At 41.3% G+C, this 26,175-nt stretch overlaps 1 protein-coding gene across 1 annotated transcript in view; it reads left to right on the top strand.

Annotated features, from left to right (window-relative positions):
• chrnb1l (cholinergic receptor, nicotinic, beta 1 (muscle) like) overlaps positions 1 to 21,571 on the top strand; it is a 30,108-nt gene extending 8,537 nt beyond the window's left edge. Inside the window, exons 6-11 of the mRNA XM_067452029.1 lie at positions 44 to 191; positions 404 to 589; positions 2,261 to 2,484; positions 2,558 to 2,736; positions 21,075 to 21,216; positions 21,419 to 21,571. Coding sequence (XP_067308130.1) covers positions 44 to 191; positions 404 to 589; positions 2,261 to 2,484; positions 2,558 to 2,736; positions 21,075 to 21,216; positions 21,419 to 21,559 — 1,020 coding nt within the window. The 3' untranslated portion in view covers positions 21,560 to 21,571. The remainder of the gene's footprint in view (positions 1 to 43; positions 192 to 403; positions 590 to 2,260; positions 2,485 to 2,557; positions 2,737 to 21,074; positions 21,217 to 21,418) is intronic.
• The last annotated feature ends 4,604 nt before the right edge of the window (positions 21,572 to 26,175 follow it).

Here is a 26,175-nt window from a genome sequence, read left to right as displayed (position 1 = left end):
CGCTAGTTGATGTCACTGTAGTTCACAGCTGTGCTGTCTATAGGTTGCATACTTTCCATTTGACTGGCAGAACTGCACAATGGTGTTTCGTTCCTACACGTATGATTCCTCAGAAGTGGACCTTCAATACGGTCTAGATGAAGATGGCAACGAGCTCCATGAGATAGTCATTGATGAGAATGCGTTCACTGGTTAGTGTACTTCCTCTTAAAAATAACAAGGTCAGCTGTCTGATGTCATAAATGATTACAAGAATGTCAGTGTTCAGTAAATATGTCCATTTATAAGAAATCATTTAGAATAAGAGTTTACAGTTGCCAAGCAATGTAGCAACTTGGCACATGGCACACTCTCTCCTTCCTTCTATCTCTTTTTCTCTCACTAGTCCTCTCTCTTCCCTAAGAGAACGGTGAGTGGCAGATTTGTCACAAGCCCAGCAGGAAGAACGTCCAGGACGACCTGTATGAGGACATCACCTTCTACCTGGTCATTGAGAGGAAGCCTCTGTTCTACATCATCAACATCATCGTGCCCTGCATCCTCACCAGCGTGCTGGCCATATTTGTCTTCTATCTGCCTCCTGGAGCAGGTGGCCATCTTTAATTAGAAAGTCAATACGATGACTGTAAACCATGCAGTTTTATGTTCAACTTTTCTGTTTTATGAAACACCCTGAATATTTTAATATGCACTACCATTCAAAAATTGGTCGTTTATTATTATTATTATTATTATTATGCTTACCAAAGCTGCATTTATTTGATAAAAAATACAGTAAAAACAGTAATATTTTGAAATATTTTTGCTATTCAGAATGAATAAATTTATTATAATATGAAACTTATTTCTGTGATCAAAGCCGAAACACAGACTGATATATTTCAAATGTTTATTTATTTTAATTTTGATGATTATATTGTGAAAATGTGAAACTCAAAACACATGCAAAGGCCTTTAAGTTGACTCTCAGTCTAGTTCTGTAGGTTATACTATCATGGGGAAGACTGCTGACTTGACAGTTGTCCAAAAGACGACCATTGACACCTTGCACAAGGAGGGCAAGACACACAAGTTCATTGCAAAAGAGGCTGGCTGTTCACTGAGCTCTGTGTCCAAGCACATTAATAGAGAGGCAAAGGGAATGAAAAGATGTGGTAGAAAAAAGTGTACAAGCAGTGGGGATAACCGCATCCTGGAGATGATTGTGAAACAAAACCCACTCAAAAATGTGGGGGAGATTCTATCTGCCGCCTGGAGCAGGTGGCCATCTTTAATTAGAAAATCAATATGATGACTGTAAACCATGCAGTTTTATGTTCAATTTTGCTCTTTTATGAAACACCCTGAATATTTTAATATGCACTACCACTTAAAAGTTGGTAGTTTATTATTATTATTATTATTATTATGCTTACCAAAGCTGCATTTACTTGATCAAAAATACAGTAAAAACAGTAATATTTTGAAATATTTTTGCTATTCAAAATGTATAAATATATTTTAATACGTCATTTATTTCTGTGATCAAAGCTGAATTTTGAGCATCTTTACTCCAGTCTTCAGTGTCACATGACCCTTCAGAAATCATTCTGATATGAGGTTTTGATGCTCAAAAAACATTTCTTTGTTATTATCAATGAAAGTTCAAAAGAACAGAAGTTATTTGAAATATAAATATTTTGTAGCATTATAAATATCTTTACTAATAATACAATTATTGATGTCTTTAAAAAAATCTTACTGACCCCAAATTTTTGAATGGTACTTTTTTCTTTAATACAAGAATCACAAAGTATTTAGGGTGTATATAAAATGTGGATGACAATATTTTACTTTTTAGTTTTTATTTTAGTTTTATTAATACTTTGAATAAACTTCTAGTTGTATATTTTTAGTTTCTATGTTAATTTTAGTACAGTTTTGTTGTAAATTCAGTTTTAGGCTTATTTTTCTTTCTTTTTTTATTTCCAGCTAATAATTTTAGTGCTTCAACTTAGTTTATTGACAACGCAACATTTCTCATTTTTGTTAACAGTTTTTTAACTAATATTTATATTTGATTATATTTCACCTTTATTTAAATTAACAGAAATGTTTTAATAGTTTTAGTTAATGGAAATAACCTTGGTCTTTTGTCTTCATAATTTGTAAATTTGCCTCCATGCATTAAATAATTGTTTGTATGTTTACCTCTACAGAGGTGTAATGGCATTAATATGTTCATATAAATATAAGACGTGTTTTCTGACCTCTCCTTCAGGTGAGAAGATGACTCTGTCCATCTCAGTCCTCATCGCTCTCACTGTCTTCATGCTGTTGTTGGCTGACAAAGTCCCAGAAACATCGCTTGGCATTCCTATTATCGTTAAATACGTCATGTTCACCATGATCCTGGTGACGTTCTCCGTCATCCTTAGCGTGGTGGTGCTGAACCTCCACCACAGGACTCCCAGCACACACCACATGCCCGTATGGGTGCGAAAGGTGACAGATCTTGATTTAAACAGCAGCTTATTTACATTGGTCCACCAATGCAATGTCATCTAACATTCTGCAGGTGTTCATAAACTTGCTGCCTCGTTACTTGGGTGTGCTGAGGCCCCAGACTGAGGAACCGGTGGAGGACGAGACCAAAGAAAACGTCCCACTGGGTTGTTTGGACCAAGGCCTCAGACCTGGAGGTGAATATTTCATCCGAAAGATCAACCCAGCACTTGTAATGCCGTGGAGAGGAAGGTTAGTGTTCTGTGCAATGAAACATTTTTGTTAAAAAAAGTGCTGTCAAATCAGTTAATCAAAATTAATCGCAATCAGAATAAAAGTTTTGTTTATATAATATATAAATGCATGTGTACTGGTGTACTGTGTATAATTATTAAGTATATATATATATATATATATATATATATATATATATATATATATATATATATATATATATAAACACATGCATTTATATATTTAAGAACAATTTATATATAACATAGATAATCGATATATAAATATACATAATTAAAAGACCACTTAATATTGAGAAATCAATGTTAAGTGGTCTCTTATTTTTTTCCAGCTATATATATATATATATATATATATATATATATATATATATATATATATATATATATATATATATATATATATATATATATATATACAGGTAAATATTTCTTAATATATACATGAATGTGTGTATATTAATATATACAGAATGATTATACTCCGTACACACGCACATGTTATGTAAACAAAACTTTTGGAAAAATGTTGGATGTGATTAATCTTGATTGATTGTGTTCTGTGTGAACGAGACTGTTGTGTTATGTGACCTTTTATACATCAAAAGCTCAAGGGAAAGTTGATTCTCAATTCATGACACCTTTAAATCTCAGCCAGCAGTTTGTGAGTAAAGTGGTCGCCCACTTGCCAACTCAAAACATCTGATTACAGTTGGGAATGTCAGAAATATTGGCTGTTGTTAAGACTGTTTAAGACTGGAAGAGAGAAAATCAATGAAACAAGTGCCTCTGACATCTGATTGCCTGTCACGTATTGCACTAAATCATTTTGGAAAGCAAACAACTTCACAGCCAAAACAAGAACAGAAGCACAGCAGGAACATAAACAAACGTTGTGGAAATAATCCACTTCTTGCTGTTGCATTTGCAGTGTGTGTCTTTGTGCTTGCTATGCAATTTCATTGCCAAATTATGAGAACCTAATCTTTTCACTTTTTCCTTCAAAACTTGTCAGTCCTTTTAGAGCATTAAAGCACTCCTACAATTGGCCCTTTGTAACACTGTACTAAAATATGGAAATTATGTGTTAATATTTATAAAATACTACTGACAAACTGTAGCCTGACAAGCCAGACCCACATCAAGATGTTTGGTCTGGAAACTCACCATTGACAGCTCAATCTGAGGGGCGGGATAAACGGTTGTCTTTCAAACGATAAGATAGCGCTACACCAACCAGAGCAACGAAGGTGAAACCGAGCTCGCTGATAGATTAAACATTTTCCGTATCCGGTCGGCTAAACTCTTAACACATCTTCCCTTTTTAAGAATGACTTCAGTGCCGTTCTTTGTTCTTTTCTCAGAGAAAAGCTTAACTCCAAGTCTTCCAGAGTCGCAGTCAGAGCTGATTCGAAAGACCGCCCTCGTTCGCCAGTTTCTGTGTTTACTAGAAGCACGCAAACGCAACTCGGCCGTCGTCATTATGGCCCCGCCCACCGACTCTATACACGATGTGATTGGCCCGTACAGATTGTGAGGAATACAGCTCAGAAGGGTATTGAGAGTTCCTAGACGACACTTGCAGGCAGATTAAATTTGCTGCCGCTAGGGTGCGTCTAGATTTCTAGGCTAGACAAACTGCACAATGTATGCCTTTAACTACACGTTGTCATATGAACTACTGTTCATAACTACTCTAATCTTAACTGTCGTCACTCCTCCTTTTATGCATCCGAGCTCCTCCATGAGATACGAGACCGTTCATTATCATCACACCACCCGCCTCACCACGGTCTTGCGCTCCCTCGGCCTCGACTGCTTGGCCACACTGACTTTTTTCCGTATTTAAGTGCTATAATTTGGTCCCTGGTGCATCTAGTGCCCCCTAAAAAGTGCAAAAAGGACATCCCAGTGTTTTGGTAATCCTTTTCCTGCAAGCATGTGAAAAAAATGCTCAGATTTCTCTCCCCTTTTGTCATAGGAAGGAGATCTTATTATTACGGCCTTTTAATCTGCACGTTTCCACCCAGTTTATCACAGTGGTTTTACTGATTAAGCACCCCCTAAAAGGCATAAGGTCTATATATATTTGTTTACTATTAGTTGTAATGAGTGTTTTTGTGCAATTTGCGGTGCATGTTGATGATAATGCAAGAGGGAGAGAGAGAGCGTGTGTGTTTATGGATTAGACTTTAATGAGCACTTCTTGTACTGTGTTATATTCAGCTTTTTGGAGTGAAAACAGACACTTTATCTTTTGTGTGATGAACAATAAACTCATCAGTAAAGTTATGCCAATCATTTGGCTTGTACTAATAGTGGATAAAAGCAAGATGAAAACATAAGTTATAACCGTAATTAAACTAAACTTTACCTCTTCTATTTCCACACAGCATTTATTCTCTGGCTCTGTTGGCATCATTGTCCGACTTGGGCTCGAACTAAACATCATTAGTTTTGACATGTTCTGCTGTTGAAAGAAAAGGCAGGGAGCAGCAGCTCATAAAGGGCATACACAAAAATGGTGTGTTCCCTTTCGGGGAACTCGAGCTGCGTCGAAACGCTGTGAGAACGCCTCTGCGTTAATGCGTCGTGAAGCGCCTGTAGAACCATTCCATCGGAAAAAAGATCGATCGTCGGCGTGATGACGTCATCGACCGGAAGCTATAAAACGTCCGTGAAAACAAACAGGAACTAGCTTCTGTGCCTTCAGTAAGCGATCTGTGTGAACCTGTCTGTCTATTTGGTGTTTTTGTCTGTCTATTGAAAGAGTTTTTCCACCCTTTGTTAAATATTCCATATATTTTACAAAAAAGAGAAAATAAAATAGATAGAGAAATGGCGAGCGAAAGCAGTAACTTTAAGAGGTGTGTTCATCCCTGCCCACGCTACATCACGAGTGGGGATACACACTCTCTTTGTGTTGCCTGCTTGGGAGCGCAGCATGCCCAGGCAGCCCTCGAGGGGGCTGCTTGCGAGCACTGTGAGCGTATGCCACTGAGAACGCTGCGCTCCCGCCGGGCACTCTTCGAGGAGGGTGCCTCGGCTCGTGTTCCCCGCGGCTCTGGTCCCGCTGCTGCCGAGGCAGAGCGGAGGCTGCAGTCGTGGGGTTCACAATTGGATGTTGCGGAGGGGTTTGAGACGGGCGCTGCCTTATCTCTGCCCTCACCCGCTCCATCCAGCGGTTCTTCTCGGGGCTTGGAAGCACGCATTGCGGTTTCTTCCCCCCCGAGAGAGCCGCCGGTGCTCCAACTATCCAGCTCCGAGGAGGTGGACGTTGAGAGCATCGCGACTGAAGATTCGCCACTTCAGTCTCCTGCGAGTGATGAGCTCGTTGAGGTTCTAACGCGAGCCGTGGCCAGATTAAACATTGACTGGCCCGTAGAAAGATCTGAGGCAGGAAAGAGACGTTCTAGTAAATTAGACGAAAGATTCCTGCCCGCTCGCGCTTCAGAACCTCAGCGGCGGGGCCTGCCATTCTTCCATGATTTGCACACCGAGGTGGCAACATCATGGAGGAGACCGGCATCATACCGTGTGTTCAGCCCTCAGACTACGGTCTATAGTAACATCATGGGGCTGAAGCACTACGGCTATGGGGCGATGCCAAAGGTAGAAGAGACGCTTGCGAGCCATCTCTCGCCTTCCTCGGCATCGTCCCTAAAGGCCCCGACTTTGCCCACCAGACCATTGAAAACAACGTCGGCACTGGTGGGCAAAGCGTACTCGGCGGCAGGTCAGGCTGCTGCATGCCTTCACACCATGGCAATTATGCAGGCTTATCAGGCTGACCTGCTCAGGGATCTAGATGGACGCGATGAAGTGGGGGGTGACGTCATAAATGAGCTTAGAACAGCAGCTGATATAACTCTCCGGGCCACCAAAGAGACGGCCAGATGTGTTGGCCGCTCGATGGCAGCATTGGTGGCTACGGAGAGACATTTATGGCTCAACCCCACCGAAATCAAAGAGAGGGAGAAGAGCTTTCTGCTCGACGCACCGCTGTCTCCTGGTGGCCTCTTCGGTGACGCAGTACACACTGTCACCGAGAGGTTCCAGGAGTCAAAGAAACAAGCTGCGGCGCTGAAGCAGTTTCTCCCTCTCCGAGTCCAGGTCCCTGGGGCTGCCGCTGACATCAGGCAGCCCAAGCCGAGTACGAGCTCAGCTCACAGGGCACAACAAAAGCAGAGCGTCGCCGCTCGGGCTCCCCCTCAGCGCGGGGACCAGGGGCGGCGCTCTCAGACGAAGCCTTCAAGGGGCAGGGCTGATCTGCGGACAGTCCTGATCGCCAAGAAGGCTTCGTCGAAGCGTTCCTGACGCCAGAAGCGTCAGGACGCTGAGGGTGGTTCCCCCCGTAGGGAAACGGTGCTTACCCCTGCCTACGGTACCCGTTTCCCTACGGCACCCTCGGGGGGCCGCGCTGCCAACCCTGCCGCAATGCCGGGGCGCAGTCGGTCTCCGCGGGCCACCCGAGGGTGGTCCGCACCCCCTTCGGGGGGTCCCCGAGCAGTCAAGTCAGTTGTTCCCTGCCGGTCCGCCGCTTCAGGGCACTGTGCTTGTTGCTCAAAATACACCAGAGGCCAGCCTCGAGAGGCTGGTTCCCTTAGTAGATTTTCTAGACGAATGGAAACGTCTATCAAATATATCTCAGTGGGTCCTGCAGATAGTAGAAAAGGGGTATGCCATTCAATTCAGAAGTCGGCCACCTCCTTTCTGCGGTGTCCTACCTACAGTGGTGGGCCCGGAGCAGGCTCTGGTAATGGCACAGGAAGTAGAGACACTCCTGCAAAAAGGGGCTATAGAGAGGGTTTCCCCTCCCAGCAGGGAGTCTGGCTTTTACAGCCGTTACTTCATCGTGCCGAAGAAGGATGGGGGCTTACGCCCGATATTAGATCTGCGGCTATTGAATCGCTCGGTGGCCAAGCTCAAATTCAAGATGCTTACACTCAGACAGATTGTAGCGCAGGTCAGATCGGAGGATTGGTTTGTCACCATAGACCTCAAAGATGCGTATTTTCATGTCTCCATCCGTCCACATCACAGGAAGTTCCTGAGGTTTGCCTTCGGGGGAGAGGCATACCAATATCGTGTACTTCCCTTCGGTCTAGCACTGTCACCCCGCACGTTCACCAAGTGTGTGGATGCAGCTCTGGCGCCGCTGCGTCTTCAGGGCATCCGCATACTGAACTACATCGACGACTGGCTGATTCTAGCGAATACAGAGCAGATGGCGGTTCAGCATCGAGATGCTGTTCTCGCCCATATGTCGAAGCTGGGGTTGAGGCTGAACGCCAAGAAGAGTGTGCTTTCTCCGGCTCAGAGAACCACTTTTCTAGGTGTGAACTGGGACTCGATAATTATGCGGGCGCAATTATCGCCAACACGCATAGCGTCGATCCTGGCAGCCGCCAAAGAACAGAAGCTAGGCCGAGCCGTCACTGTGAAACAGTTCTAGAAACTGTTAGGTCTCATGGCAGCAGCGTCCAACGTGATACCTCTTGGCCTACTGTACATGAGGCCACTGCAGTGGTGGCTCAAAACACAAGGGTTCTCCCCGAGGGGAAATCCGCTCCGCACGATCAAAGTCACGCGGCGATGCCTACGTGCTCTGGTCATGTGGAAAAACCCGGGGTTTTTATCTCAGGGTCCCGTGTTGGGGGCTCATGTTCGTCGCGTAACGCTAACGACAGACGCCTCCCTCACGGGCTGGGGGGCGACCATGAGTGGTCGCTCATCCCAGGGTCTATGGCAGGAACATCAGCGGCACTGGCACATAAATCGGCTGGAGATGCTCGCAGTGTTTCTTGCATTGAAACAGTTCCTGCCCGACCTCAGGGGCCACCACGTACTAGTCAGAACAGACAACACGTCCGTGGTGGCCTATATAAATCACCAGGGGGGTCTGAGGTCTCGTCCGTTGGACAAATTGGCACATCGGATCCTCCTGTGGGCCCAAGGGAAATTGCTGTCAATCAAGGCAGTATATATCCCGGGGGCCCTAAACCAGGAAGCAGACAACCTGTCGAGACAGGGGCCGAGGCCCGGGGAATGGAGACTCCACCCAGAGGTGGTGGAGCTCCTATGGAAGGTTTATGGGAAAGCAGAGATAGACCTGTTCGCTTCGGCAGAGAACTCTCACTGCCCGCGGTGGTTTTCTCTGACCCATCCGGCTCCGCTGGGGCTGGATGCCATGGTACAGGAGTGGCCGAGGCTGCCTCTGTACGCCTTCCCCCCGATTGTTCTGCTTCCAGGAGTTCTGGAGAGGGTACGCCGGGACGGGGCCCAGGTACTCCTAGTGGCCCCGAACTGGCCGACCCGAGTATGGTTTTCGGACCTGATATCTCTCCTGGAAGGCTCTCCGATGGAGATTCCGACCAGGAGGGATCTACTCTCTCAGGCGGGCGGGAGATTCCTGCACCCACGCCCGGAGATGTGGAAACTGTGGGCCTGGCCTCTGAGGGGGCTAGGCTCATAGAGGAGGGTCTCTCGGCCGAGGTCGTAGAGACCATCCTACACTCCAGAGCTCCGTCCACGAGGAAGCTGTACGCTTTGAAATGGAGACTTTTCTCAGCTTGGTGCAGAGAACGCCAGTGGGATCCAGTTAACTGCCCGGTTGGTACAGTGCTGGAGTTCCTGCAGGAAAGGTTCTCTGCAGGGTTGACCCCCTCCACACTTAAGGTGTACGTGGCGGCCTTGGGCGCTGTCCACGTCCCTTGCAGTGGAGTGTCTTTGGGAAGACACCCTCTAATTACACGCTTCCTTCGTGGCACATTAAGGTTGAGGCCAGTTATGCACTCGAGGGTCCCGGCATGGGACTTGGCCATTGTTTTGAGGGGCTTGTCCGGACCTCCGTTCGAACCTTTGGAGGAGGTTTCGGATAAGTTCCTCACCCTGAAAACTATCTTCCTTTTGGCCATTTCATCTCTTAAAAGGATAGGAGATATTCAGTCCCTGTCAGTAGGGCCCTCATGTCTAGAGTTCGCGCCTGGGATGGTGAAAGCATTTCTGCATCCCAGGCCGGGTTATGTCCCCAAGGTTCCTACGAGCCCACGGGGCCCCATCACTCTACAAGCCTTCTGTCCTCCTCCATTCTTGACGTCAGACCAGGAAAGATTAAATCTGCTGTGTCCGGTGAGGGCACTGGATACTTATGTCCACAGAGCTGCCCTGTGGAGAAAAACTGAACAATTGTTTGTTTGCTTCGGACCCCCTAAGAAGGGGGCTCCTGTATCCAAGCAGAGGATGAGCAAGTGGGTGGCCGAGGCCATTTCACTTGCTTATGAAGCTGCCGGGCAGCCATCTCCTTTGGCTGTCCGGGCACATTCTACCAGGGGTATGGCTGCTTCTAAAGCACTTTTGTCGGGGGCTTCCCTCCATGATATATGTAACGCGGCCGGATGGTCGTCTCCTTCTACCTTCGTCAGGTTCTACGAGCTAGACCTGGCATCTACAGTAGGGGCACAGGTTCTCTCGTAACCGTGTGCGCTTCGGTTTCACACATACGAGACACTTGGTCCTATGGCGATGTGGGTATAAGCGTTCTCACAGCGTTTCGACGCAGCTCGAGTTCCCCGAAAGGGAACGTCTCAGGTTACGTATGTAACCCTAGTTCCCTGAGGGAACGAGACGCTGCGTCGCTCTGCCATACTCCCGGCGTGTCCGTGATCACTTACTTCAGGCTTTATCAGAAGTTAGTTCCTGTTTGTTTTCACGGACGTTTTATAGCTTCCGGTCGATGACGTCATCACGCCGACGATCGATCTTTTTTCCGATGGAATGGTTCTACAGGCGCTTCACGACGCATTAACGCAGAGGCGTTCTCACAGCGTTTCGACGCAGCGTCTCGTTCCCTCAGGGAACTAGGGTTACATACGTAACCTGAGACGTTTTATGCTCACCCCAAAAAAAGTGGCAATTTTAGCAGGCTATAAAACATAATCTGTGGGCTATTGAGCTAAAACTTCACGTTACTCATGTCACATGTTATTTGATGACTTATTTTTCTATTAATTATTATTGTGAGCTTTCTTTGTTTTTATTTGGTATTCACTTATACACGGTTGTACAATACATCCTTTTTTCTTTCGTTATCTTCGTTGTTGCATTATCTCTGGTCACCTGGCACTATCAGTTGTCACAACCTCAATGTTACTTACCATTCAGCTCTTTAATAAGATCAGGAATTGTAACACACTTTGGGGACATCACACTGTAAAAAAAGGCAAATTTTGAACTTTTGCAGTACAATCAACTTGAATGTTTAAGTTATTTGAACTTAAATTAAGCTAAACTGACTTTAAAAAATGAGTTAAGTCTTGTTTAACTACACTGTAAAAAATTATTTAGAAAAAAAGTGACCTGGTTGGCTTAATATTTTGAGTTCATTGAAATTAAACATTTGAGTTAATACAATGAACATTTTTTGAGATTTGACAACCTTTATTAAAAGATTATTAAAAGATTTTGTAAGCATATTGAGTAATTGTGTTTTATTTCTGATGATGCAGTGAAATGCTAAATAGTCATGATTTATCAAATGATTTATGTGGTTCAGACACAATAATATTTTGAGTTTCTATTTATTAAACAAATTTCCTTCATTGTATCAACTCAAATTTTTAATTTCAATAAACTCAAAATTAAGCCAACCAGGTTACTTACTTTTTTTTAAATTAAACACAAAAACCAACAATTTTTTTTACAGTGTAATAAAAAAAGTTTAATATTTCTTGACTTATTTTGATGAGTTAAAACAATTTAAAAACATACGGCGTCATAACTTATTGAACATATAATTTTTACAGTGCAGACTTATTTTATATCTTGTAAAAAGGGGCATTTTATGTCCCCTTTAATAATAATTTCTTGTTTAAATTATTAAACTGTTGTATAAAATCAACATTTGCAATCATTTTCTGATATTTAGGGGGAAACTGCACTCTTTGTGTTTGCTTAACTGTATCATATATAAATATGGCCTAAAAGACTATGTAAAAAAAAATTTTTTTTTGTTGGTTGCCTTAAAACTGAGTTTATTGAAATGAAAAATTTGAGTTGATACAATGAAGGAAATTTGTTTAATAAAAAGAACTCAAAATATTATTGTGTCTGAACCACATAAAAAATGTGATAAATCATGAAAATAGCACTATTTGGCATGTTTCACTGCGTCATCAGAAATAAAACACACACAATTACCCAATATGCTTACAAAATCTTTTAATAATATTTTAATAAAGGTTGTCGAATCTCAAAAAATGTTCATTGTATTTACTCAAAATTTTAATTTCAATGAACTCAAAGTTTTAAGGCAACCAGGTAACTTTTTTTCTAAATCATTTTTTACAGTGTAGGGTTGTTTTTTACTGCATTTTGATCGAGTAAATCATGCAGTGTTTTTGTTTGGTGTTTGCGAAGTGAGGGACCTACTCGATAATGCCAGACTGCACATCATTAAAAGGACAATTACGATATTATCGTAGACTATATATATCGCACACGCCTTGTTAGACACAGTTCATGTTCACAGTAAATGAACACTCACTCAAACAAAAACACACGTCGATGCCAAATCAATATGCAGGAGTTTAATGTGCTTGTACCGTAATCTGCTGGCGTTGGCAATATTGCTCGCTTTTAAGCAACTCTCATAAACGCGGATCAGGGTGGGCGAGTGATGAAAGTCTCTGTGCTGGCTGTTCCTCCTCTCAATCCAAGGGCATTTGATCTCAGCCCAGTTAAGCCCAGTCACCCCTCCAAAGTCGCCAGAACCTAAGCTCTTGTTGAGCGGAGGCATTAGAGAGTAATGCACACGAGAACAGACAGCAGGGGAGGGCCGAGGGTTGAGGATGCACATAAATGGAGGAATGGGAGGATAGACAGATGGAGGGGTTTTCTCTGAAAACGTGTGTGTGTGTGTGTGTGTGTGTGTGTGTGTGTGTGTGTGTGTGTGTGTGTGTGTGTGTGTGTGTGTGTGTGTGTGTGTGTGTGTGTGTGTGTGTGTGTGTGTGTGTGTGTGTGTGTGTGCGTGCGTGCGCGCGCGTGCGTGCGTGTGTGTGCTTGTTTTTGTGAAATATCAGGAGACAAATGTTTATAATGACACAGGTATTACAGGAGAGGGTGAAATATGAGGACATTGGTCATGTCCCCACTTTTCAAAAGGTTTATAAATCAAACAGGATGAGTTTTTTTGTAGTTGAGAAAGTAAAAATGCAGAATGTTTCCTGTGATGGGTAGGTTTAGGGGCATGGGCAGTGTGTGTGTGTGTGTGTGCGTGTGTGCGCGCGCGTGCGTGCGTGATGGGTAGAAAATACAGATTGTACAGTATAGAAACCATTACGCCAATGGAATGTCCCCACATTTCACAAAAACAAATGTGTGGGTGTGCGACCTGGTAATCCCTACGTTATGAGGACAAAATGTCCCCACAAAGATGGGAATATCCAAAATCCTTGTCCTTGTGGGGACATTTTTAGGTCCCCATGAGGAAAACATCTTCTAAATCACACAGAAGGAGTTTTTTTAAGAAAGTAAAAATGCAGAATGTTTGTGTGATGGGTAGGTTTAGGGGCAGGGGCAGTGTAAGGGGATAGGATGTCCAGTTTGTACAGTATGAAATCCATTTCGCCTATGGAAAGTCCCCATAAAACATGGAAACACGACGTGTGTGTGTGTGTGTGTGTGTGTGTGTGTGTGTGTGTGTGTGTGTGTGTGTGTGTGTGTGTGTGTGTGTGTGTGTGTGTGTGTGTGTGTGTGTGTGTGTGTGTGTGTGTGTGTGTGTTTGCGTGTCTGTGTGTAAAAGAGACGGGGTCTCCACCTGTCTGTAATAGACGTGACAAACTGTTTTGCGGAAGCATTGGGTGCCCAGTCTCTTATAATGTGGTGCCGCGGCGTGTGTCTGCTCTTTAGTCCGTCTAACAGGTGGTCTTAAGATGGCTGCATGCTGCGGGAGCTTTATTATAGTGCTAAGCTCACAAGTTCTTTAAGAAATGCCGCCGGTCTTGACGGCTACAGGATAAGAGAAGGGATTTCAGGGAAAGTTAATTATGTTGTATTTTTATTTGGGCATAAATGACAATCCATTGTTATTAGCAGATACTACTTGCTACCCACAATTTGGAACAACTTAAAGGCCTAAATAACCTAAATTTCTGGCTTATGTTGTTTTGTCCCAAGTGTGTCTGGTGTGAAGAATGTGTAATGAATGCAGGCGTGCCTGAAAACAGGTGTTTGGATACCGGATTCGCAGCTGGTGGTATGAAAGCAATACAGCCTAATTTTAGGAGGTTAACTAACTGCTTTTGAAAATGATGATTTGTATTGTGATTTTTTGCAAGCAGAGTGCCAAATTAATTTCTGATTGCTTCTGATCAAAAACAAATACACGTTCTCCCGGCGTAGTCTTAGATTAAAATGCATGTTTGAGCCTTTTTAACTCAAAGTAACTTGCACGGGGATATCTTAAAATATGTCAGTGTTCTTGTTTTGTCTCAAGATGCACAGCAGTAATGTTTTTGTCTAAGACACATTTATAAAAGCTACTTAAATGTCCTTACTGAACGAAGTCCTAAACCTGGTTTAATATAAGCCCGGCCTTTATATATTGAATCTCACTGTATTAACCATTGTCTTTGCTATTGACTTTCGATGATCCAATTGAACTATACTAATACACATAAGTAAACTATTTATTTTGGGTGTTTTCTTCTCCTGAGTCCTAAACAATGGTATTTTAGTATTATTTATTTATTTTATCACACTGCTTCTGTGGAATACTTGATTCTGATTGGTTAACGCATCATCCAGCGGTATGGTATTCCCTGATAACAACCGGTAAGAACTGATGTCACAGGCTCATCTGGGTAACTGAAGTCAGCGCTATATACACCGATCAGGCATAACATTATGACAGGTGCTATAAGTGAATAACACTGATTATCTCTTCATCACGGCACCTGTTTGTGGGTGGGATATATTAGGAAGCAAGTGAACATTTTGTCCTCAAAGTCTAGAAGCAAGAAAAATGTGTAAGCGTAAGGATTTGAGTGAGTTTTGTGTGACAAATTGTGATGGCTAAGCGACTGGGTCAGAGCATCTCCAGAACTGCAGCTCTTGTGGGCTGTTCCCGGTCTGCAGTGGTCAGTGTCTATCAAAAGTGCTCCAAGGAAGGAACAGTGGAGAACCGGCCACAGGGTCATGGGCGGCCAAGGCTCACTGATGCACGTGGAGAGCGAAGGCTGGCCCGTGTGGTCTGATCAAACAGACGAGCTACTGGAGCTCAAACTACTCATGAAGTTAATGCTGGCTCTGATAGAAAGGTGTCAGAATACACAGAGCATCGCAGTTTGTTGCGTATGGAGCTGCATAGACACAGACCAGTCAGGGTGTCCATGCTGACCCCTGACCCCGCCGAAAGCACCAACAGTGGCACGTGAGCATCAGAACTGGACCATGAGCAATGGAAGAAGGTGGCCTGGTCTGATGAATCACAGTTTCTTCGACATCACGTGGATGGCCGGGTGCGTCGCTTACCTGGGGAACACATGGCACCAGGATGCACTATGGGAAAAAGCCAAGCTAGTGGACGGAGGCTCCAGGAGGTTAAAAAAGGCCTTCTGATGCCAAGTAATGCATTTGTGTTAGAAAAATATACATTTTTAAAAAACTTTATAAAGTTACATTTCTAAATTCCGGTGGACCGTCTTCTGTATTCAACTTATAGAAAAGGTGTAGGGCCTCTCGCTGTTCAAAATGCTTACACTATGTCTGACGACATTGCACTCTGGTTACACTCGTCAGACGTAGCGTAAGCATTTTAGAAGCTAGACATTTTACTTATAAAGTTTTAAATATGATCTTTTTCTTACACAAATGCATCACTTCGCTTCAGAAGGCCTTCATTAATCCCTCGGAGCCGTGTGGTTATATCATGGATAGATGCACTTTTATGGACTTCAAAAACAGAGCAATCTTGGAAGAGCCAGGACATTTTTAATATAACTCTGATTGTGTTCGTCTGAAAGAAGAATGTCATATACAGCTAGGATGGCTTAAGGGTGAGAAAATCATGGGCTAATTTTAATTTTTGCGTGAACTATCCCTTTAACTAGGTAAAATGACAAACAGCTGCCACTAATCATCAAGTGTACATGTGTCCATGATGCAAATACTGTGGAAAAGAGACCTGTAACATGAGTTAGGTCAAAGTGTGTCAACTAGTTGTCCGGCCACAGAGTAGGTATTTATTCAGAGATGTTGTTGAGATAAAAAAAAAAAAAAAAATGGTGGTGGTGGTACACTGTAAAAAAATATTTAGAAAAAATTGTTACCTGGTTGCCTTAAAATTTTGAGTTATTTGAAATTAAAATTTTGAGTTAATACAATGACATTTTTTTGAGATTCGACAACCTTTATTAAGATATTATTAAAAGATTTTGTAAACATATTGGGTAATTGTGTGTGTTTTATTTCTGATGACGCAGTGAAACATGCCAAATAGTGCTATTTTCATGATTTATCACATTTTTTATGTGGTTCAGACACAATAATATTTTGAGTTTCTATTTATTAAACCAATTTCCTTCATTGTATCAACTCAAATGTTTAATTTCAATAAACTCAAAATTTTAAGGCAACCAGGTTACTTACTTGTTTAAGTTAAACCAACAAAAACCAAATAAAAATATTTACAGTGTGGTGCTTTTATTATATTTAAACATGCTTTAAGAAGTCGCCTTCGGTTCCCTTCCCAGGTGTTTTTGAATACAAAACATTCTCCGTAAGTAATGCATGTCTCGACAGGATCACATGAATTTGAAAACAGCCGGAAATGCTATGTACAGGTTTAGCTAGCTGTGTTTACTGATCAAACTACCTGAACAAACAGGTAGAAGAGCAACAGTGTGTAATGTGAATCTGTGTTGAATTTATGCGCATTGTTTATATTGTGTGAAGGTCTGTGTACATGAGTGGGTCTATGTAGATAATCATGTTAGGATGTGTCTTTATATATTCAGTATGTGCTTACAGCAGGAAGGTGAGCACGTACACCACATATACAGTACGTGGAAACAAACGCTAGTTTGAGTTCCTGTTTATACCCATATGCATCTCATTGACCATGCGTGTCATGTGGCGGACGTGTGGTGCACTTAGTGTAATCCCTGTTTGGAAAAAACTCACCCTTGAAAGAATGTGAATGTGAGAGAGGAGAGGTCAGTCCCAGACACAGCACAGCTCAGCTCTCATTCATTCTGGCCTGTATGACAGACTCATTCCCACTATAGCACAGAGCAACACAATACTGACCTCTACAATGCACTCGCTCTACTGTACAACGCGCCGTGCAGATCTACTGCACAATGATAGAAATTATTAATGACCAGTGTTTGGTAAGTTACTCTAAAAAAGCCGAGGTGGACAAAGTATACAACTCTATTACTTGAGTAAAAGTACTACTGGTTAAATATTACTCCGTTATAAGTGAAAGTTGTAAAAACAGATTTTTACTCAAGTAAAAGTACAGAAGTATTTGTTTTCAAACGTACTTAAGTATAAAAGTAAATGTCCTTTTTTATGCCAATGCATTATTTGATTATTGTCGTTTAAATGCTCACTGTTATCATGGTTTAAGCCAGTCAGTGATGCTCTATCCGACATACTAGCATACGACTAACTTAAACTCATTTAAATACTTGTATATAAGTTACAAAGCTCATTACAAAGCTGCTGTCACTTTAAGGCCGAATGCACGGATCCAATACACTGATACACCTCTGATTATCTCCCAACTGTACCATTCTCTTTCTCCCAGACGTTTATATTTGCCAACTAAACTAATCTTGATTTTTTTATTTTTACTGAAACATACTTTCAAAGTATGGCTATGGGTACACACACTTGTGCCTAAGAACAGTCTTCTTCCATCAGTGTTCAAAAAAAGTTGGGGAAATGTATATGACTCTATAAGAGTGATTCCTGATAGACTGTCTGAAACAACAACAAAAAAAACTTTTAAAGAAGGAAAAAAATCATCCACCGACTTCCTGAGCTGCAACAGAAACGACTTTCGACCTTGATAGAAATGTAGTGGAGTAAAAAGTACGATATTTGTCTTCAAATGTAGTGAAGTAAAAGTCATAAGTTTCCAAAAAAAATAATACTCCAGTAAAGTACAGATACTCAAAAAGTGTACTTCAGTACAGTACTCAAGTAAATGTACTTAGTTACTGTCCACCTCTGTAGAAAAGTAATCAATTACTAGTACTAATTACATCTTCAATAGTGTAATTAGATTAATGAACAAATTACTCTCATTAAAAAGTATTTAATTATTACTTAATAAATTACTTAATATTACTAAATCCTAAATCAACCTTGAGTTAAGCAGTTGAAGGATAGACCTGAAATGTCTCAAATACATTCAAATACATAATATAAAACTACATACATTAATCTTAATAACTGACCAAAGTATTACAAATGTGAGAAGGATATGTAAAACATGCATTTTAAAGTTAGACTTTAACTTGTTGATTTTAGTTATGCTATTGTATTATATATAATTATATTTAGTTCAAAAAGTAACTGTAATTAAATTACAGAAAAAATAAAGAATAATCCCTTATCTTACTTTTTCAAGGGAAAAGCAATTAAATTGCTTAGTAACTAATTACACCCAACACTGTTAGTGATGTATATTAATTACTAATTTCTCATACTTATAACCATAAAATATTACATTTGGTGCATAACTTTTTGTCCTGCGCCGCGCGGTTTATACTTCAGATGATACTTTAAATGAACAGCACTTTCAGGAATGAGGTGATTTGAATTATGATGGTAAGTTTTGCAGGTCATTCCTGTTGTGGAATGTAACAGTGCAGCTGCAGTAAATCTTTCTGAATGAGAACTGCCGTCTAAATGTTGCCCTGAAGTGTGTCGCTGTCGCTTACAGGCTGGTCGGGTCAAGGAACAGCTCTCATTTTTCAGGATAAAAGGGAAGGATAAGGACATACAGCACACTAAGCCCATACGCAGTACCTGTGGCTCTCAAACTTTTTAGGCCAAGCACATCAAGGTACAAACTTAGTCACCAATATTCCATCAGTTTTTTTATTTTTGTTGTTTTTTCAGAATTGAGTTGAGTGCCCTGTGGTGAAAATCAAGTTTGTAATATCCTTTAAGTCAACACTATTGCTGAGTATTTTCTCCTTTAAACTTCAGTGAACCAAAGACTTGATCAAAAGCACGGTTTGAAATCGCCGGTGTTTCTGACGTCACAAACTACCTGCTGACCAATCACGTCACGAGGGGGGCGGGGCTTAGCATATCATTAACTATTGTCTGAAGCAGAGGAGTCTCAAGATACATGTTATCCTGGTTTATTTTACTGGTGATATGAAAAAGCCGCTATATTTAGTGTTATAGTGAGTGAATTATGTATATAATGTGTATTATGATGTTATGATGAACTATATGCCTTTCTGCACTGACGGTCTGTGATGTTCAAAGCGTTTCTACGGATGCTGGTTTTCAGAGGAGCTCTCTGACTCTGAAATGGCGAACGGGAACATGGTTTGTGTAACATTAGCATCACATTATCAGCGGATTGAACATAGTCAAGCCAAAAGCTAATCATATTAATTACCGTTATATGTCTGACGATGTAAGGAGCGAGACCATTGTTCAGCGTTTACTACAGTAAAGTTCAGCTGGTGTGAGTGAGTGGAGGCGGGGCTAATTTACATATTCATGAATCCACGTATACTAAATGAAGCAAAGGTTTAGTTACATTCAAGCTATTTTAAAGCATGAAGACATTTTTCACATGAAAAAAAACAAACATTTAAATGTGTCATTTTGGTGATTAATGCAGCACTAGGTAACTTTTCAACCTTCATAATATATTTTTTAAGACTCTTGTGATGATAAATCGACTTACAATAGGTTGAACGACACGTCTGCCATAGCCTGATGGGCTCTGTATCGTTTTTAATCGTACTTTTAAACTTCGGGTTTCGGGTAGTAACCCGAGAACAAAAAGAACTACAAAATTCGACTGCTTTACGGCATATACGTCACTTCCACCAACACACACACTTCCTTACATTCGGACGTGCGAGCCCAACTTTGTTCGTCGGATAATATAGTCATGTCCGAAGCAGCACAGACAAATAAGAAAGAAAAGGTTTTGTTGGAGGAAAGCAATAAGAGGAAATGAAAAAGTGATGGGATTAAAGGCAGGACGAGGATCAACATGTGACCAGCGTTTGCTCGTCGGCGTGAGCTGAAGGAGGCGTGCCCGACCGATGCGGTCCTGCTTGTTACGGTGATTACCTAACGCTCAAACATTGAACTGAAGTATCATATAGATTCTGTAAAACGGTAACCAATAGACTACTATAATGACGCTGGCTTGTAAACGTGAGCATCGTGATTATTTGGCGTTTGAAAAAAATAAAACCCATGAAATTATATTCATATGACATGCTGAAGCATATGCCACTGACTGTACCTGACAGGTCCCCCAAGGTCTGGAATCGGTCCTTCTCCACAATCTTCCTCAGGGTCCGGTCACCTCTTCTCGTTGTGCAGCGTTTTTTGCCACACTTTTTCCTTCCCACAGACTTCCCACTGAGGTGCCTTGATACAGCCCTCTGGGAACAGCCTATTCGTTCAGAAATTTCTTTCTGTGTCTTACCCTCTCACTTGAGGGTGTCAATGATGGCCTTCTGGACAGCAGTCGGGTCGGCAGTCTTACCCATGATTGCGGTTTTGAGTAATGAACCAGGCTGGGAGTTATTAAAAGCCTCAGGAATCTTTTGCAGGTGTTTAGAGTTAATTAGTTGATTCAGATGATTAGGTTAATAGCTCGTTTAGAGGACCTTTTCATGATATGCACATTTTTTGAGATTTTGGGTTTTCATGAGCTGTATGCCAAAATCATCAGTATTAAAACAATAAAAGACCTGACAAATTTCAGTTGGAGTGCAATGAATCTAAAATATATGAAAGTTTCATTTGTATCATTACATTATGGAAAATAATGAACTTTATCACAATATGCAAATTTTTTGAGAAGGACCTGTAGTGTGCATACACTTAGATACGCTCTCAGACTAAATCTAAAATATCTTAAACTGTGCCTGAAGATGAACGGAGGTCTTACAGGTGTGGAACGATATTAGGGGGAGGAATTAATGAAATCAATTTCATTTTTGGGTGAACTAACCCTTTAATAATTCACTTACAGTCACAGTAAGGGGACATGGAAATGTGTGTTTTGTTAATACACTTCAGTTCCGGGTTAATGACTGAGTTATTTGTGTGTTTTAGTCATAATGAGAGCACTGTGAAGCTGCAGAGGTTCTCCAACAGTGACAACTATTGTCTGATTCTGCCTCCAAATCTCAAATCTGCGATCGCCGCCATCACGTACATGTCTGAGCAACTGAAGAAACAGGATGTGGATGACACTGTGAGTCTATGAACACACACACTCTCGCTCACCTTACACACACACACACACACACTCACAGAAACACAAAGAGCCTTTGCTCTCGTCTGCCCAGCTCCTCATGAACACACACACATCCTGCTGTCAGTGAGATCAACATGTCCCATTGTGTCCTGTGCGTGCGTGCGTGCGTGTGTGTGTGTGTGTGTGTGTGTGTGTGCAGATGACCGATGACTGGCAGTACATCGCTGTGGTTTTGGATCGCCTCTTCCTTTGGCTGTTTGTCATCATCACGTCTCTGGGAACTCTGGCCATGTTTCTGGATGCCAGCTTCAACTACACTCCTGACCAGCCTTTCCCATGAAGAGCTCAAACTGAACTCCAGAGGGCAGCAGAGAGTCACCACACACACACACACACACACACACACACACACACACACACACACACACACTTTCTCTCTCTCTCTCTCTCCCTCTCTCTCTCTCTCTCTTTCTTTTTTCTTCTATGGTCTGTCCTTCCTTCTTAACATCCATCCATTTGTCCATCCTTTATTCTGTTCTTCCTCCTTTCTTTCCTCCCCTCCTTTCTTCCATCCTTCCATTTTTTTCCATCCATCTAACTTCTCCATCCGTCTGTCCTTTCTTTTTGTCTTCCCTCCATTCCTTCTTTCCTTCATTTTCTTTTGTCCATCCGTTTTCCTTCTGTCTGTTTGTCCATCCTTCCTTTTCTTTCTTCTGTCTTCTGTCCATCCTTTCTTCTTTCTTTCCTCCCTTCCTTTTTGTTTCTTTCCACCCTTCCTTTTTGTTTCTTTCCACCCATCCGTATTTTCATTCCGTCCATCATTTTCTTTCTTTCTTTCTTTCTTTCCTCCTGTCCATCCTTCCGTTTCATTCCGTCCCCCCTGTCCTTTCTTTCTTTTTTTCTTTTCTTCTGTTCCGTCCTTCCTTCCATCTATCCATCCTTCCTTCCTTCCTTAACATCCATCCATTTGTCCATCCTTCCTTCTGTGTTCCATCCGTTCGTTCTTCCTTTCTTTCTTCACTTTCTTTCCGTCCATCCATTTTTTTCCTTCCGTGTGTCCATTTTTTCTTTCCTTTCTTCTGTTCCGTCCATCCTTCATTCCTTTTTTCTTTCTTTCTTTCTTTCCTCCCTTCTTTTTTCTTTCTTCCTTCCTTCCTTCCCTTCTGTTTCTTTCCGCCCATCAGTATTTTCCTTCCGTCCATCCTTTTTTCTTTCTTTCTTTCGTTCTTATTTTCTTCCTTCCTTCTTTCCTACCTACCTTTCTTTCTTTCCATCCATACTTCCTTTCTTTCCATCTATCCATTCTTTCCTCCTGTCCGTCTGTCCTTTTTCTGTTTATTTCTTTCTTCCTTCATTTCTTTCCATCCATTTCTTTCCATCCATCCATCAGTCCTTTCTTTCTTTCTTTCTTTCTTTCTTTCTTTCTTTCTTTCTTTCTTTCTTTCTTTCTTTCTTTCTTTCTTTCTTTCTTTCTTTCTTTCTTTCTTTCTTTCTTTCTTTCTTCCTAAATGAATGTTTTCATTTGTATGATAATGTTTCCATGACAATATATTTTGTTATTGTCCAATTCTTTCAATGTATCCACTACGCTTATAATTACTCGTTTTGTGCTCTTTTCTTGTCACTTACAGGTGATTATATCTAATACCTTTACGAATAACTGTTTTTCATTGATCCAGTGTTCATAAACCAGAGAGAGCATGCATATTGTTGCTTTTTTATTTCATTGGTTTGTCATTTATCTGTTGTTGTTTTTTTTGTTTTGTTTTTTATTGGTTCATTGTGAAACCATATAATTTGAAATTATATCATAAAAATTATAATCGCATGCATCTAGCATAATCTGAAAGACCATAATTCCCTGGTTGTGTTGTTCTGCGTCGACTGACGTTAGGATATGAATTCTGCTTTAACTGTTTTTTGTTTTAGTTTTTTTTAACATGGTAATGAACCACTTCCTCTTGGCTAATTATTCATGTGAGAATTAAAACTTTAAAAAGTAATGGCATCATTTTTAGTCTAATTTCCAAAATAATAATAAGTGTACCATAATGATTCAGGGTAAGACAAAAACTGAAAACTAGATTCATGTTGTACATTCTCATTATATCATTTTTGTAAATATTGAACACAAAAAAGTTACGCTTTGCGTCGGGGTCCTGATCATTTTATCGGGGTTTACGTAAGGGATAATGTCCACCCAGCCGGTTGTTATCGCAGAATAAACCCCGACAGAGTGATCAGGACCCCGACGCGAAGCGGAGCATCACTCTGAAGGGGTTTATTCTGCGATAACCGGCTGGGTGGACATTATCCCGCTTATTACACGGCTACTAGTCTCAAATAAATAATTATTAGACACAAAATATTGTCTTGAGATTAAATATTTTATTAGCTCTTACGCAAAGCTTCCGCGAAGAAAAACAGTTCCAACCTGCTTTAAGCCTTTATCTATCGCTGCTAAATGTTGAAAATGAATGCTGAAAGGGTTCAAGTCATCATAGGTGTATATGACATTCTTCTTTCAGACAAATACAATCAGTTATATTTAATAAGTCCAGGCTTACGTTAAAGGGATCCCCTGGTGTTGAGACTTGTATGGCTTAATATAACATAAATGATGTCTCTTACTGAATTATGTGGTAGAAAACCCATGAAAGATTTTATATTTGGACCATGGGCGGCGCCATTTTGTTTGTGTTCTAGGTTGATGACGTAGAATGGTTGAACTCCTCAATCAGCTGGCGTTACCCGTAGCTATTTTTACCACAACGCAACTCGAAAATTGTTTCAGAGTTAAACAAAACCAATGAATTCCTTTGTAATTGTACTCAAAACACACTCAAACATACATGTGCACACAAACTCACCTACACAAGTCACAAACAGATCGGCGGGCGCGCACACCCACCTGACAGACTGCTCTGTCTCAATCGAGATGTTGGGCTGCTCAGTCTCCACGACGGGCTTAATCTGAAATCAACCCCCTTAACCCTTAAATAGGGCATTATTTGAAGGGACGGACATTTGTAGTGTTGTCCGACACCATAGTGGACATGTTCGAGTGCAGTCATTCAGTCTCACGTTCCACCGCAATAACGAGTGTACAGCCGATTTACAAACAGCTGTCCGACTTCACGCACTCAAACATACATGTGCACACAAACTCTCTCTCACAGACTCGCACACACCCCAACAGATCGGCGCGAACACACACACACACACACACGCACTGCGTGCGCGCATACATAACCCTTCCCTGTGTTGATATCATAGATAGACTGTTGATATGCAGTAGATTAACTGTAATGCCTAATGTAACCAGCAGAGAGAAATATCTAGGTAGGACGATGGGATAAGGTCGTGAGGAAGAGAGGCAGGATGTTTTGGTGATGATGCATGCGATTGAGACAAAGCAGTCTGTCAGGTGTGTGTGCGCGCCCGCCGATCTGTTTGTGACTTGTGTAGGTGAGTTTGTTTGCACATGTATGTTTGAGTGTGTTTTGAGTACAATTACAAAGCAATTCATTGGTTTTGTTTAACTCTGAAACAATTTTCGAGTTGCGTTGTGGTAAAAATAGCTACGGGTAACGCCAGCTGATTGAGGAGTTCAACCACTCTACGTCATCAACCTAGAACGCAAACAAAATGGCGCCGCCCATGGTCCAAATATAAAATCGATTTTTTAAATAACGTAGATCTTTCATGGGTTTTCTACCACATAATTCAGTAAGAGACATCATTTATGTTATATTAAGCCATACAAGTCTCAACACCAGGGGATCCCTTTAATCCCAGCAGTAGTTGTAACGTTAGCTGTTTTTGAAGTCCATAAAAAATGCAGCTGTCCGTCAAATAACGTGCTCCACACGACTCCGATGGGTTAATAGAGCCTTCTGATTCAAATCAATGCGTTTGTGTAAGAAAAATATCCATATTTAAAACTTTATAAAGGAAACCTGCCTTGATGTCTTCCATTGTAACCCACGGCTGTTTAAGCCACAAGATGGCGCCAGCGTTAAGCATAGAAGTAGTACCGGTCAAGATAACTCGTAGTACCCGGATGAGCGGTTGTTATCTGGAAATAACATACCGCTGGAATGCGCGATTGACCAATCAGAAGCAAGTATTTCACAGAGCCGTGTAATAAGTAAAATTAAGCTTAAGCAGAGAATCAAGAATTAAGAATTTGATTGATTGTAAGAATTAAGATTAAATAGTTTAAAATAAATTATTAATTTTATTCAGCAAGGATGCATTTAATTGATCAAAATTGACAGTAAAGACTTTTACATTGTTATTAAAATATCTATTCTAAATAAATACTGTTCTTTTGAACTTTTGTTTATCAAAGAATCCTAAAAAAATCACTATATTAGAACGATTTCTGAAAGATCATGACACTGAAGACTTTGCGCATGAATAAATTACATTTGAAAAGAAATTCCGTTGCATTTATTTAAACAGCAATTATTAATTGAAAAAAAGACTATTGAATTCCTAGATTACATCAATTTGGACTCTACCCACACTTCAGCAAAGGCACCTTGTTGCATTAGAGCTTGAGAAGTAAAATAAAGAGGTAAGAAATGATGAAATAAGAAAAGCTCATTAGCCGAGTCACTGCTTTAGAGGGGAAACTAGAGGCCTGTGTGTTTTATTGCTAACGGTTCAGTGAGCTTCTTAAGGCGGCTCACACCAGTTTAATCACTGTTTTTCACTCTCTATAATCTTCAACAAAAAAAGCCCTGGAGCCAGCCAGAAGAGGAGCCATGAAGGGGGTTTCTGTTCTTCTTCTTCGGGCTGATTTAGCACCGTCTGCTCCCCCGTTTACTGAGTGTTGTCTGTTTACTGGAACTAGGTGGGGACAGAAGCTTCGAAAAAACGTTCAAGTTTCTTTTGTGTGTCATGGATATTTGGCCCAGTGCTCAAGAACTGGCCAATAGGATGACAGAT

Source organism: Pseudorasbora parva, chromosome 1 (genome assembly GCF_024679245.1).
Source record: "Pseudorasbora parva isolate DD20220531a chromosome 1, ASM2467924v1, whole genome shotgun sequence".
NCBI lineage: Eukaryota > Metazoa > Chordata > Actinopteri > Cypriniformes > Gobionidae > Pseudorasbora > Pseudorasbora parva.
The sequence above is the reverse complement of the archived record's forward strand: the minus strand, read 5'-3'. Positions and strand labels throughout refer to the sequence as shown.